The 15963-nt window shown below is 41.6% G+C and overlaps 1 protein-coding gene across 1 annotated transcript in view; it reads left to right on the top strand.

Annotated features, from left to right (window-relative positions):
• Positions 1-1002: 1002 nt before the first annotated feature.
• LOC135085900 (U5 small nuclear ribonucleoprotein 200 kDa helicase) overlaps positions 1003-15963 on the top strand; it is an 84504-nt gene continuing 69543 nt past the window's right edge. The window contains exons 1-15 of the mRNA XM_063980685.1: positions 1003-1195; positions 1375-1538; positions 2093-2291; positions 4532-4643; positions 5402-5529; positions 7801-7914; positions 8673-8789; positions 9516-9648; positions 10671-10801; positions 11463-11667; positions 11902-12049; positions 12395-12558; positions 14447-14580; positions 15120-15317; positions 15817-15961. Of these exons, the coding sequence (XP_063836755.1) occupies positions 1151-1195; positions 1375-1538; positions 2093-2291; positions 4532-4643; positions 5402-5529; positions 7801-7914; positions 8673-8789; positions 9516-9648; positions 10671-10801; positions 11463-11667; positions 11902-12049; positions 12395-12558; positions 14447-14580; positions 15120-15317; positions 15817-15961 (2137 nt within the window). The 5' untranslated portion in view covers positions 1003-1150. The remainder of the gene's footprint in view (positions 1196-1374; positions 1539-2092; positions 2292-4531; positions 4644-5401; positions 5530-7800; positions 7915-8672; positions 8790-9515; positions 9649-10670; positions 10802-11462; positions 11668-11901; positions 12050-12394; positions 12559-14446; positions 14581-15119; positions 15318-15816; positions 15962-15963) is intronic.

Here is a 15963-nt window from a genome sequence, read left to right as displayed (position 1 = left end):
AACCGGGTGAATTGAAGTATTTTGATTGGAAGTTGTCTGTTCTTTTAGTATGTGTATGACATATGGAGAAACATCAGATGCCTGGTAAAGATTCCTACCAATTGGTAGACGCTGAGAATTCAAATTATTGTTCTCAAACTCAACATCAAGTGAGTTTGGTGAGTTTGACACTGGCACAGAGTTTTTAGCAGTAGTATCATTGAAATTGTTTGGTTGTTGTTTTGGCTGAATTAGCGTGTCGGAATGAGATTCCGAGTGACATTCACATGAATCAAGCGAAGGAACTGTAGAGCTTTTATGATGACGTCTCCTCTTTTTATTACAGTGTTTACAATACTTAGGTACAGAGGCCCGTTTTAAACGTTTGGATTTATTTTGAGAATGTTCGGAGCCATCCGTGCATGAACTTTCAGTATCTAATGCTGAATAATTATTAGCTATAGTGACATTGTACGAAACCTGGGGGACAGAGCCCCCAGGTTCGTCTGGGTCGTTCATGTAACCAGAGAAAAAGGTAAAAACTTACCAGAGCACTGCCAAAATCACTAACTAATAAATAAATAGAAAGATAAACATAAATATACTACACTCCACTACTTAACTGATCTCTATTTACTAGATAATTTATAAAAATCGCAAAAGCAAAAATTGAGACAACCGCCTAGCTTGACGTTTCCCGCGCTTTTTGTGTCGCCATTTTGTGACGTTGTTGATTTGGGGCGTTTGGCTGTATTTAATGGATTGATTTCTGAATTGCATAAATATTTACAAATGAAAGTAAATATGATTTTATCTTCTAAGTAAAATCATTTAATAATAAAAATTTAACTTTTAACCAATTTTCAATAATTTTAATTACAAAATTATGCTCTAACGATAATATCGCCATCTGTTGAGGCACAAAATAACTATTTGTTTTTGGATGGTTATCATAGATGTCGCTTTTTCACAAAAACGCCTGAAAATTTGACAATGTTAGGAACTGTCTCACCCCTGGTTAGCATTAAAAATGGTGGCGGCGAGTAACCTCGCTGACATTTGTTTTGATGCGTAAATATTTGCATTTGGATTGAGTTTATAATTATTTCAAAGCTAATTACACAAACTTTTGTGCACAATTTTCGTGGAGCAAAATAAATAATCAACTACAATGGCTGACGCGGCTGCTAGGCAGTTGCAATACGAATACAAAGCCGTGAGTACTAACATCATCTTATTTATCTATTACAAGCTGCTATTTACTTGTTTATCCATGCTAACACTTAGTTTCAATCCTATACTCGCTAATGAACACATCTCTCTCCACTTATTTAGTCGTTAACTGATAAAAATTCAAGATTGTTTACGCATCATAACCTAACTTTTGATTTTCAGAACTCCAATCTTGTTCTCCAAGCTGATGTTCGCTTGATAGAGCGTCGTGGTCGTGATGAGGCAACGGGAGAGGTTCTATCCTTGACGGGGAAACTTGGCGGGACCCGGATGGGTGACCGGGCACAACGCACTAAGCCTGACAAGGCTGAGGAGAGAAAAGCCAAGTAAGAATTGAGTCATTTTGGTAGCTTCTTGGTACTTATTTAGCATCTCAAAACGATCTTTATTTTAATAAAAACATGCTAAAATGTAGTTAAATTATTGATTTTCAGAATATTTCCTATTGCTTATTGATCAATATTGTGCAATACATATAGTTTTTAAATTATTATTCTTATACAATATTAATAGCAATTCAGTTGTTGTGTTGTAGTCAGTTTTTATTTTGCTATTGATCAATATAGTTTTATAATCAGATGTATTGTCTTTATTTTAATGGTCATAAGGAGGGAAAAATAAATAAATAAATGACTTTATTTCAAGAAAAAGTGTTACAATTTTGAGTGAATCTTCTGTCTGTTGCCTTACCTGTAGTATGGACGACAGTGTCCCCCCCCATTAGGTACAAACAGTTTAACAATAGGTTGTTTCAATTTACAAAATTTCAGTAAGTTCTCTCCTTCGCTTCATACCTTCACATGGTATTATAGTCCAGCCTTTTAGTATTCAGTCCAAGCTTCTAGCATCTTTGGTACTAATTAGTAATAAAAATTTTCAGGCGACAAAAACGAGACGAAGCATCCTATGAGTTGTCCAAGTCTAAAACAGCTCGCGTGGCGTGGGCGGACGACACCCCGGGTGTCCTATACCGACCGCGGGCTCAGCACACGAGGCACGCTTACGAACTGCTGCTGTCGTTCATGCAGAGTGCTCTTGGGGACCAACCGAGGGATATATTGTGCGGGGCATGCGATGAAGTGAGTTTGAGTATATTCTGTAACAGTGAACTGAGAGTTTTGTGTTATTCCAATTTATGTATGCGAGTCATTTCTACTAGTATTTAAGTATGTAATCTGTAAGTCTAGATCTTAGCACGTCACTACCTTGTTTAATATACCACGCAATTTTGTATACCCATTCTTATAAGATACACTGTACAAGAATGCATGGTAAATTCAGTGAACTGCTCCTGAATCGAATGTACCTACTACTGCTATTTCTATTTATTTATATTAACCGGCAGACAGTGGTGACTGAGTTTGTTGCGGCGCTTCTTCTCAGCACTTGCCAAATGTTGGTCTCGAAGCGCTGGTAGGGTAAAAAGATTATGAGACATGTAGAGGCTCCTTAAGAGCAAAATGACGATTTGTAAGAACTATTTATTAGTCTAAACAAATAAAGAAATTTTGACTTTTTTTTTGACTTTTATATGGTAAAACATGGATGAATTATTGTCTGAGTAGGATCCTTAACATTGCCTGTAGTGCACTTACATACACATTGTAATTAACTACATTGGGCTCATTAATCAAAGAAATTTCTGATAAAAACCCAGCCTTCTTGTTGGTGTTGAATTAATTTTATTAATTTTTCATGAATAGAACGGTAGTACCAATTACACTATTCAAACAAGAAAATTAATGTCAGTGTTATGCATTATATTCTCTTCTTTCTTCTTTAGCCAAATGACACACACACATTATATTCTCTATCTTTGCAAAATCTATTAATATAATTAATTCTATTCACAAACCTGTAAGAAAGCTGTATTTTCAACCGACTTCAAAAAGAGGAGGAGGTTCTCAATTCGACCCGTATGTTTTTTTTTTTTTCTATGTTTGTTACGCGATAACTCCGCCAATTATGAACCGATTTGAACAAATCTTTTTTCGGCGTATAGGTAATACCTAGGGTTTCTGCTCGAGCTTTCTCGAACTCGAGAAAACTCGAGAAATTTGGCTTTATTCGAGACGAGAAAAAAATGACCGGAGCTCGAGAATTCTCGAGTTTCGATTTTGAATCTTTAATATTCTTGAAAGCCTATTTTCTTAGGCCAAAGTAAGTTTTTAATTATTTAATAGCTCAACGTTGCTTTTAGACTGGCCTAGTCTTTCCTTTTTTAACCGATTTGATTTGCAAGTAATGATCTCAATCGAAACTAAGTAATAATGTTCACCAACGAGTATGCTATATTTATTATGTATATTTAACTCTGACTGATTTAAAGACTGAAAAATTTGTTAACTAGACAGTTACCTTACCTAACAGACGTTAGGTTAGGTACTCGTGCCTCCTCGTAAAGTTTATTCAAGTCGTTAATTGTAAGAAATTTAAAAATTTATTAAAAGTTTTTATTGTTCATAAAAAAAACTATTTATCGTAATTTTGCTATTTGGACTTGTGTTCTTTAGAAAATAAGTGATTCATTTGTAGCTCCAGATTTTTATTGTTATTTATCCTTAAAGTACACGCGACTTTATGACTTTTGTTATGATTATTAGTAAATATTAATTATGAAAGAAGATTTAATTTTTTGTTTCTTTACTTACCAAAATAAGTGGCATAAAAGTAGGTATATTAGACTAAAAAAACCTGTGTTTTTATTAAATTTCAACCGATTTCAGCAGTTTTCATTAAAAGACTCGAGACCCGAGAAAACTCGAGACTTTGGCCTCGAGAATTCTCGAAACTCGAGAAAAAAAATAGGTCGAGAAATCAGAAACCCTAGTAATACCTCAAGGGTGGTCCCATTTTAATTTAATAATAAAAAAAACAACCCCCAATGGTGGAAAATTGGGGATGAACTTTTTTATACGCAATATCTCCGCCGATTATAAACCAATTTGAACGATAATTTTTTTGTTGAATAGGTATTATCAAAAGGGTGGTTTCATGCGAATTTGAAGAAAATATTTCACCCCCAAGGGTGGAAAATTGGGGATGAACTTTTTTATACGCAATATCTCCGCCGATTATGAACCAATTTGAACGATTATGTTTTTGTTGAATAGGTATTAATTTTTAGTTTTTTTTTGTGTTCACGCATTTGAAGTCGGTTATATTTTTTTTTTAAAGTTAATTATCTAATAATACTAACTTCTGGAAACTTTGTACATAAATCTTTACATACTTTCCTGTGTCTGCGATTTAATTTTTATTTATAGACTGGACATTACATGCTCTGTGGACTGGACTAACTGAACTTTTTTTCTTTCAGGTGTTGGTTGTCCTCAAAAACGACAAACTAAAGGATCCAGAGAAGAAAAAGGAGATTGAGATGTTGTTAGGACCGATTCCTGATGAGAGATTTGCACTTTTAGTCAACTTAGGTGAGTGAAAATTTTCTAAACACTGTCATCATCATCTCAGCCATAGGACGTCCACTGCTGAACATAGGCCTCCCCCAATGCTTTCCATGTTGCCCGGTTGGTAGCGGCCTGCATCCAGCGCCTTCCTGCTACCTTTATGATGTCGTCGGTCCACCTTGTAGGTGGACGTCCCACGCCACGTTTTCCGGTACGCGGCCTCCACTCCAGAACCTTGCTGCCCCATCGGCCGTCAGTTCTGCGAACTATGTGCCCTGCCCATTGCCACTTCAGCTTGCTAATCCGTCGGGCTATGTCAGCGACTTTAGTTCGTTTACTACGTAGTACGTTTCTAGACACTTATTAGTACTAAATGCCAGTGGCGATCACAATAGATCGATACCAGTCGCAGTGATACTAGGACTTTATTTCCATAGTCGTCGTCGTCGTCGTCGTCGTTTCAGCCGAAAGACGTCCACTGCTGGACAAAGGCCTCCCCCAAGGATTTCCACAAAGACCGGTCCTGCGCCGCTTGCATCCAGGTACTTCCCGCGACCTTCACCAGATCGTCGGTCCACCTAGTGGGAGGCCTGCCCACGCTACGTCTTCCAGCTCGTGGTCGCCACTCAAGAACTTTTCTGCCCCAGCGGCCATCAGCTCTTCGAGCTATGTGCCCCGCCCACTGCCACTTGATTTTAGCGATTCTGCGGGCTATGTCAGTCACCATATGTTCCATATTATAAATGTTCCATAGTAATAAAAGTTTATTTCTTCATCGCCAGGCAAGAAGATAACCGACTTCAACATCAGCTCGGCAACTGAAGGGAACACAGAGATCGATGAGACTTACGGCATCAATGTCCAGTTCGAGGAGTCTTCGGAGGAGGACGACGAGGATGCTTACGGGGAGGTAATCATCATCATACTTCTTTTTCAAGTGTAATACGCTGTTACGGCCAGCGAAAATTTCGACGGGTTCATCCAGTGTCTAAGTAGCTCAGTTGGAAGAGCAGTCGCCCGGCGATTTTTTCAAGTTATGTATAATTTTCAAATTAGTTTGAGATGCGACTTTTAACGCTAAGGTCGTGGGTACAATAGGGATGATGACTGGGTAATAAAATCAAAATTCTATTTAGTCCGTCAGACAGATAATAAAAAAAAATTGGACACACTTGATTTTTTTCCTAATGGAATATTACAGTATTATATTTTGTTGAAATGTCGCGTGACGTCACTTTTGAGTAAAAAATCTACTCAAGCGTGACGTAACGCGCCATTTCAACTTGATGTAGCACTGTTATTATTTAATTATGAAAGAAAATAAGATATAAATTCATAAAAATTAAAATTAAAATTCATAAAATTCATTTATTTTTGCAAATAGGCTTTAAAAAAGCGCTTTTACACGTCCCAATATTAACCCTACCACTGCTTCGGGACAATAAATGGGCCAGTGCTGAGAAGAAGCAGCGCAAGAAACTCAGTCACTATTGTCAGCCTGTCCTTTTCAAGGTTTTTATCTTTTATATAATCATCAACTTTATAGTAGCCCTTTTTCATTAAGGTGCTTTTGATATGTGCTTTAAATTTATGAATGGGCAATTCTACAACAGTTTGTGGTAATTTATTGAAAAGTTTAATACATTTCCCCATAAATGAATTACCAATCTTGTGCAGTCTGAAATTTGAAACGGCAAGTTTATTTTTGTTTCTTGTATTGAACTTGTGTAAATCACTCTTTCTAGTAAATTGCTCTATATTTTTGCGAACATATAAAAGGTTTTCATAAATGAACTGTGAAGCTACTGTCAGTATATTAATCTCCTTAAAGAATTCTCTCAAGGAAAATCGGGGTCCAAGATTATAAATGGCCCGCACTGCTCTCTTCTGCAGAAAAAACACAGTTTCAATGTCCGCAGCTGAGCCCCACAACAATATGCCGTATGACATTATACTATGAAAATAGCTAAAATAAACTGGCCTTGCCGTTTCAATGTCAGTTAATTGCCTTATCTTTCTCACTGCAAAAGCAGCTGAACTGAGTCTTGCTGACAAGGTTTCAATATGAGGACCCCACTGAAGTTTAGAGTCTAAAGTGATTCCCAAGAATGTTGTGGAACTTATGCTATTTAATGGTTCATTCTTCACCATCAATTGTGTGGGAACCTGCCTCACATTAGGTAAGGTAAATTTAATACACTTAGTTTTGTTTGCATTTAACAATAAGTTGTTAACAGTAAACCAATGCAAAACCTGTGAGAGTGTGTCATTTATATCATCAAGGTTTACTTTACCTCTATCAACTTTGAAAATCAGAGATGTGTCATCAGCAAATAACACAATATCACATAGATCTTTTACAAAGTAGGGAAGGTCATTAATATAAATAAGAAATAGCAAAGGTCCCAATATCGATCCCTGCGGCACACCTATGGTAAGAGGTGCTCCAGAAGACTCAGTTCCATTAATACAAACTTTTTGCTTTCTGCCTGTGAGATACGAGTTCAACAGATCAAGTGCCTCATCCGAAACACCATAATGTCGCAATTTTTTTTAGTATATTTTGGTGGTCTACACAATCAAACGCTTTTGAAAGGTCACAAAAAATACCAACAGCGTCTTTTTTACTCTCCCAAGCATCAAAGACGTGTTTCAGTAGTGCTACTCCAGCGTCAGTAGTACTTCTACCTTTGGTAAAACCAAATTGTTTATTGTGAAGTAACTTGTTGAAAATAAAATGAGAAAGAAGTTGATGAAATATAATTTTCTCGAAAATTTTGCTAAGTACTGGTAAAATAGAAATCGGCCGAAAATTAGAGGGGTCACATTTATCACCAGCCTTGAACAATGGGATTATTTTACTTAATTTCATTAAACTAGGAAAGCAACCTTGATCAATGCATATGTTAAAAATGAATGCAAGGTGAGGAGCTATGGTGTCAATAATTGTCCCAATTATACTGACAGAGATTCCCCAAAGGTCCTCGGTTTTTTTCATATTCAATTCTCTGAAGGTTTTAATTACTGTATTACAATCTATATGCCTGAACTGGAGTACAATATGAGTCTAATATTTTCTAATTACCTGTTTGACGGACAAATAATTGAAATTTTGTCATCTAGCCTATTACAAGATAAATGTTGCCAATTTATGACATTGTCATATTATTATATTACACAGGTTCGCGAGGAAGAAAAAGAGGAGGGTGAGGGCACAGACAACGAGAAAGACAAAGAGAGTTCCGGGGAAGAAGACAGCGACGGAGAAGGGAAGAAGAATGCTATTCATGCCAACGTGAGTTGTTTATTTTGTAATAAGAGATCTGATTTTATTTACTTACAGTATTCATTGTGTTCCGGAAGTCAGAGGTAAGATAGCCAGTTCCTCTGTGGTTGAGGATTCCGGGTGAAGCTCGCTTCCACCACTTACCATCAGGTGAGATGCAGGCCAAGAGCTTCTTGAGAAAAAAAGGTTTACATGCAAAACAGAACAATGGTGAAATAAGTAGTGATACAATAAAAATAAAACAAAAGAGACTTAAGTAGGAAAGTGACGATCAGGCCGAAGGTGGAAGTGAGCTTCTTACGGAATCCTCAACCACAGAAGAACTGGCTATCTAATCTTTAACTGCAGGAACACAAAATGCCGTTAACATTGTTGTTGCTGTAAAATTGTGGTAGCTAACCAGACGGACTAAGAATCGAATCCGGGACCTGTTTATCTGAGACAGGTGCTCTTACCTGAAATGGCCATAGGCAGTCTATAGACAGGAATATCAAATATTCTCAAATTCAAATTCAAAACGTTTATTTGCCAAAAACATAGTAATACAGGGTGACAATATTAAAATAGGATCATGTGTTTAGTCTGCATGCAGACGTGGAAAAATTACAGATATCAGTATTTTGTTACAGATTACAGATATCAGTCTCCAAATATCAGTATTTTTTTCTCCGCTAACATATTTAAAAACCTGTAATTATTGTCATACATAAAAATAAGTTCTTATTTTACATTTCGATCGCTTTTAAACTAAAAAAATGTTTTTTTAGCTGTCCGAAGAAATGTCGGCCAAACGTCGCGACACGACACTCCACCCGATGGACATCGACGCGTACTGGCTGCAAAGACGGCTGTCCAGGCATTTCCCCGACGCTATGGTGTCTCAGGTAAAAAAAACATATTTAAACTTTTTTCTTTAGTTTTTTTTATGGCCATTGCTTTATTTGCTTTCCTTGTCCCAGCGCACCTCCAACTTGATTCTCAAGCGGCGTTTTCACTAGGAGACATTTGTCCCGCGACTCTGTCGTCCGACACGAAATTCACGTGTCTCGCGCGATGTCGCCCGACGTCGCTTGCGACATCTACGGGTCGCGAGACTTGTCGCTTGTCGATGCTCTATGCACTACTGGCTAGTGTGAACAAGTCATATATCGAGGGGCTAAGTTGCAGAGACAAACTACGTGAATGTCGGACGACTTATCTCTGCGACATGTCCCCTAGTGAAAACGTGGCTTCATCCCTTTTTGTATTTTAATTATTAAAATTTAAAAAAATCCTAACCTCTTCCCACTCCGTTGTGGCTGAACGCAAACTTCGAAAGCCAAGAAAGAAAAATCTACATACCGGCAAGCGCAGCGTGAGACGTCAGATGAGCTTCAAACATGTACAGTCAGCACTAAATAGTTCGTGATACCCAAAGTGGTCAAAAAGTTGACAAAACAACCTTATTCCAATTGTAACAAAGACGTGTTGCGTACTTTTAGTGTCACGAAGTATTTGATGCTGACTGTATTTCGTGACAGCTCTGTCACGTCACAGAACGTGTCATATTACGCTTCACTATAAAAGGCACCTATTTAGTTATGCGTTATGACCTATAATTGAATTTGCAGGGCAAATCAAGCGAAGTCCTTCGCGCGTTGGCCGAGGCGGCCGACGAGCGCGACCTGGAGAACAGGCTAGTGTTGTTGCTCGGCTACGATTGCTTTAGCGTCGTCAAGCTGCTGAACAAGTACAGATACACCAGTGAGTTTATTGTTATTACCATCATCATCATTTCAGCCACAGGACGTCCACTGCTGAACATAGGCCTCCCCCAATGATTTCCACATCGCCCGGGCCTGCGATACCCGCATCCAACTTCTCAATTCCTGTTATAAATGCGAAAGTAACTCTGTCTATTACGTTTTCACATCCTGACTACTGAACCGATTTTGATGTGGTATGGAAATAGTTTTTATCCCGATATTTGAAAAAGGGACGCGCGATAAAGTTTTTCTGTGACACAAAATGTCAGTTGGGCAAAAGCTAGTTGTTAAAATACTAGCTAGATTTTACTCGTGACCTTGGCCGCAGAAAGTACTTAGATGACTAAGGGCTGATATTTCAATCGTCAGATAACTTTTAACAAATGAATAGTTTGCACATTGACAGTTTCAGTTTGGGGGATATGTCAAAATGATTATTCTTCAGTTAAAAATATCTGACGATAGAAAAATCGGCCTTAAGGCTGAGTTGCACCACCTAACTTTGACCGTAACTTTAACAATAACCGGTGTTTTTTGTATGGAGTTTGATAGATTTTTGACGTTTGTCAAAGTTAAAGTAAGATGGTGCAACCCAGCCTTAGACTTATAACCAGGGTCCCCATGCTCTTAGACACAAAGAATAGGGATGATGACTGGGTAATGAAATCGAAATTCTATTTAGTCCGTCAGACAGATAATAAAAAATTTTTGGAGACATTTTTTAATTTTTTTCATAATCGAATAATTACAGTATTATATTGAGTTGAAATGTCACGTGACGTCACTTTTGAGTAAAAATTCTACTCAAACGTGACGTATCGTGCCATTTCAACTCGATGTAGCACTGTTATTATTTAATTATGAAAGAAAATTAAAATTATGAGTCTAATATTTTCTAATTATCTGTCTGACGGACAAATAATTGAAATTTTGTCATCTAGCCTATTTCTACGTACGAACGAATATTACAAATGTCTAGATAAATCAAGAATATTGATCTATGTATTTCTCTCTTCACAGTCCTTTACTGCACCAAGCTGGCCTCATCCCAGTCAGAAAGCGAGCGCGCCGCCATCCGAGAGGAGATGTCCAAGCAGCCGCACCTTCAGAAGATATTGGCTCAGCTGGACACCGGCAAGGGAGATGACGAGGTAGGCTCATCATCATCGTCATCATCGCAGCCACAGGACGTCCACTGCTGGACATAGGCCTCACCCAAAAGTTTTTAGATTGGCCGCTGCCACTCTTGCTATCTATCGACGCTTCACTACAAACAAGTGGCAGTCATCTGACATATGAGTTACTATGGCATATACCACCGCGCCTACAAACCTGCATCGCGGTGTTGAAGTTTTTTACCCTGCTTAGTATAAATAGACAAACCGAGATGGTCATGGTATCAACTACTGGCACTACACCCGCTCGGAAGGAAGCAATTCCACCTAAGCTTCCTTATTGTGGTCGATCTACAATTCACACAAGGTCGTCTGTCCACCTTGGAAGTTCCTAAGGTGCGCTTTCTGATACATTGCCTCCACTCTAGAAACCTCGCTGCCCCATCGGCCATCAGTTCTGTGTGTTACGTGCCCTGCCCCATTGTCACTAACTAATCCGTAGGGCCTATAGAAACGAGGTAGGTTTTTGTAGCCCTTGAATTATAGATCTACCATATAACTTAGTCAGTGTCCGGCACTCCCGTACCGCTCCTATATCTCAGGCACTTGATTTAGTTAAGCGCTAAAAGACTAGGGGAATAGGGATGCGCTGCCAGTGTTAATCAATATTTATTTATTTAGTAACTCTCTTCCACAGATGACCGGCCAAGAATCCGAAGTGCCCCGAAAGAGGCACAAAACGGACACCGAACCAGAGAGCTCTGACCCGCAGTCCGGCGGCCAAGTACAAGGCTCGCGCAAGGTGCTAGCGTTGGAAGAGCTGGTCTTCGCGGCGGGAGCACACTTCATGGCCAATAAGAGGTGCCAACTGCCGCCCGGGTCCTTCAGGAAACAGAGGAGAGGTAAGGGAAAATAGTCGTCTCATCCTGAGGGTTGCCGACGTATGCCGAAGGCAGCCGAGGCTTCACGAAGTCTGCCGAGGCATCCCGAAGGCTGCGGACGCGTCCCGAATGCTTCCGAGGTATCTCAAAGGCTGCCGAGGCATCCCGATGACTGCCGAGGTATTCCGTAGGCTGCCGAGGATTCTTGAAAGCTGCCAAAGATTCTCGAAGGCTGAAGGTGCAACCTGAAGACAGCTGACGGATTCCGAAGGCTATCGTGGCTTTTCGATGCCAGCCGACGTATGCCGAAGGTTGTCGACCAGTCCCGAAGAAAAAGTAGCAAGGTGCTAGCTTTGGAAGAGCTTGTATTCGCGGCGGGAGCGCACTTCATGGCTAATAAGAGGTGCCAGCTGCCGCCGGGGTCATTCAGGAAGCAGAGGAGAGGTGAGGAAATACCTTAGTTGTTAGGGACTGGGGACATTATCGGGGAGGCTCAAAAGGGGACCCTTAGGCATCCCTATATGCAAGGCTGCCAACGCATGTCGAAGGCTGCCGAGGCAACTCGAGGGCTACCGAGGCATCTCGAAGGCTGCCGACGCATCTCGAAAGTTGCTGACTCATGCCGATGGCTACTGACACATGTAGAAGGCTGCCGGCGCTTCCCGAACGCTGCCGACGCCTCCCGAATGTTGCCGGGGCATGCCGAAGACCGCCGAGATTTCTCAAAGGCTGCCGAAGTTTCTTGAAGGCTGCCGAGGCATTCCGAGTCCTCTGACCCGCAGTCCGGCGGCCAAGTACAAGGTTCGCGCAAGGTGCTAGCGTTGGAAGAGCTGGTCTTCGCGGCGGGAGCACACTTCATGGCCAATAAGAGGTGCCAACTGCCGCCTGGGTCATTCAGGAAGCAGAGGAGAGGTAAGGGAAAATAGTCGACTCATCCTGAGGGTTGCCGACGTATGCAGCCGAGGCTTCACGAAGTCTGCCGAGGCATCCCGAAGGCTGCCGAGGCTTCTTGAAAGCTGCCAAAGATTCTCGAAGGCTGAAGGTGCAACCTGAAGACAGCCGACGGATTCCGAAGGCTACCGTGGCTTTCCGATGCCAGCCGACCTATTGCTAAGGTTGTCGACCAGTCCCGAAGAAAAAGCAGCAAGGTGCTAGCGTTGGAAGAGCTGGTCTTCGCGGCGGGAGCACACTTCATGGCCAATAAGAGGTGCCAACTGCCGCCCGGCTCGTTCAGGAAGCAGAGGAGAGGTGAGGAAATACCTTAGTGTTTAGGGACTGGGTACATTATCGGGACATCACGGTAGGGCATGCCAAAATATGTTACGAATGCGCTCGAGCGGTCATGCCTCTCGGCTACTGCATGCCGACGCATGCCGAAGGCTGTCGACGGTTCCCGAAAGCTAACGACGCATCCTGAAGGCTCTCGAGGCATCCCGAAGGCTGCCAAGGTTGCTTAAAAGCTGCCGAGGCTTCTCAAAGGCAGTCGACGCAAGCCGAATGTTGCCGAGGCAACCCGAGACCTCGGACCCGCAGTCCGGCGGCCAAGTACAAGGCTCGCGCAAGGTGCTAGCGTTGGAAGAGCTGGTCTTCGCGGCGGGAGCACACTTCATGGCCAATAAGAGGTGCCAACTGCCGCCCGGCTCGTTCAGGAAGCAGAGGAGAGGTGAGGGATATACCATAGTCTCATCCCGATGGCTGACGAGGTTTCCCGAAGGCTGCCGATGCATTCCGAAGGCCGCCGAGGCTTCTCGAAAGTAGCTGATGCATCCCAAAGGCTACTGAGGTATCTCGAAGGCATCCGACGCATGCCGAAGCTACTGAGGTATGCTGAAGACTGTCGACGCATCCTGAAGGCTGCCGATGCATGCCGAAGGCTTCTGAGTTATCTTGAATACTTCCGACGCATCACGAAGTCGGCCGAGGCATCCCGAATTCTGCCGACGCATCCCGAGTGCGTGCCTACACTGCCTACTTTGGCCAACTTTGAGGGTAGTGTTCTGACCTCGGACCCTCAGTCCGGCGGCCAAGTACAAGGCACGCGCAAGGTGCTAGCGTTGGAAGAGCTGGTCTTCGCGGCGGGAGCACACTTCATGGCCAATAAGAGGTGCCAACTGCCGCCTGGCTCGTTCAGGAAGCAGAGAAGAGGTGAGGGATATACCTTAGTTGTTAGGGACTAGGCATATTATAGAGACGGCTCAATATGGGACCCTTAGGCATCCCTATATGCAAGGTTGCCGACGCATTCCGAAGGCTGCCGAATCATTGCGGAGGCTGCCGACGCATCCCAAGGGCCGCCCCCGTTAACCTATTTTGAAAAGTTAAATCGGATAATTACGGCAATATAGTTTTATGCGAAGAAAAAAATATGCAACATTATGCGAATGGAAGGGAACCCATCCAAGTGCTTCACGCGACCTTTACCATATCGTTGGTGCTAGAGGGGGGCCTGCCGACACTACGTCTTCCGTCCCGTGGTTGCTACTGGAGATTATTATTTTTTTTATGTGATAGGAGGCAAACGAGCAGACGGATCACCTGATGGTAAGTGGTTACCGTCGCCCATAGACACCCGCAGACCCAGGGGCGTTACAGGTGCGTTGCCGGCCTTTAAGATAAAGATACGCTCTCCTCTTGAAAGCTTGCAGGTCGTATCCGTCCGGAAACACCGCAGACGACAGTCCATTCCACAGTTTGGTTGTACGGGGCAGGAAGTTTCTAGAGAAACGTTTTTCTGGCCCAGCGGCCATTATCTCTACGAGTTGTAATAGAAATAGTTAATGAATATAATTTCCATCTACAGGCTACGAGGAAGTCCACGTGCCGGCCCTCAAGCCGAAGCCCTTCGAAGAAGATGAGACTCTAGTGGCTATTGAGAAACTGCCCAAATATGTGCAGCCGGCGTTTGAAGGGTTCAAGACGCTGAATAGGATCCAGGTATGTTACCATCTTCTTCTAATAATAAAAAGGAATTGCTGTTCGTTAGTCTCACAAACTCGAGATGGCTGGACCGATTTGGCTGGTTTTGGATTTGAAATTATTTATTTATAAGAAATCTAGAAATAAGGAAAAAGTAACTTAAAATCTTGCAACAATGAAAAGTAAAAACCTTTCTATGATCCACACTACTAACTTTTCAAACTATTTGCAATGCATTGGTGACTGAGTTTGTTCCGGCGTTTCTTCTCAGCACTTGCCATATGTTTGTCTCGAAGCGCTGGTAGGGCCCAAAAGATAAGGAGACATGTAAAGTGCCCCATAAGGGCTACCTTTTCTTTTTTTATTATTTTCTATAATAATATTTTGACGTTCATAAGTGCCACTTGTGGTCTAAACTGAATAAATACTTTTGATTTTGATTTTGATTTTTTCATTGATAAAATTCTTGACGGCATTAGATTTCATAGACACAGACCATAAATAGCGCCGTTTCCTAACGTCAAATCACCATTACAATCTGTAATCCATTCCCACAGAGTCGCATATCCAAAGCGGCGTTGGAGACCGACGAGAATCTCCTGGTTTGCGCTCCTACAGGTGCCGGGAAGACTAACGTGGCTCTCCTGTGTATCCTGCGGGAGGTGGGCAAACACGTGAACGACGACGGGACGGTCAACGTGAGCGACTTCAAGATGATATACGTCGCGCCGATGCGGTCACTTGTACAGGAAATGGTGAGTACAGTTCATTCACTCAATTTGCGTCATCGTTCATTTGGTAATTCTGTTTAGGAAATGGGATCGATAGCCGCAGAAAAATTGTTTCGTTCGTTTATTCAAACTAGATCGTCTTTTGTTTATTTGAAGAAGCTTTTTGTTTTTTGTTCGTTCACAGGTACATCTTCATTCGTTCATTCATTCGTTCGTATGAGGTAGATCTTCATTCGTTTGAGGTGCCTATGGTCATTCATTCCAAATACGTCATCATTTGGTCATTTCAATTACAACTTTGTTTAGCGATGTAGCCTAGAAAAAGCTAAATATTCCCCCTGTGTCACGTATAATGAAATGACTGATTAAATAGATATTACAGTTTTCAGTTAGCGTATACTTATACATAAAATTAGACGCATCTTTGTTCGTTTATTGAATAAACGATAAAATAAACTTTATTCGATTTACATCTTCATTCATTATTTTTGGATCCCACATTTACGTTTATGTTCGCCCACAGGTGGGAAACTTCAGCAAGCGTCTATCAGCATACAACATGAAGGTATCAGAGCTGACGGGAGACCACCAGCTGACCCGGGAACAGATTGAAGCCACGCAGCTTATCGTCTGCACTCCGGAGAAGTGGGACATCATCACCAGGAAAGGT

Source organism: Ostrinia nubilalis, chromosome 30 (genome assembly GCF_963855985.1).
Source record: "Ostrinia nubilalis chromosome 30, ilOstNubi1.1, whole genome shotgun sequence".
Lineage (NCBI taxonomy): Eukaryota > Metazoa > Arthropoda > Insecta > Lepidoptera > Crambidae > Ostrinia > Ostrinia nubilalis.
The sequence above is the reverse complement of the archived record's forward strand: the minus strand, read 5'-3'. Positions and strand labels throughout refer to the sequence as shown.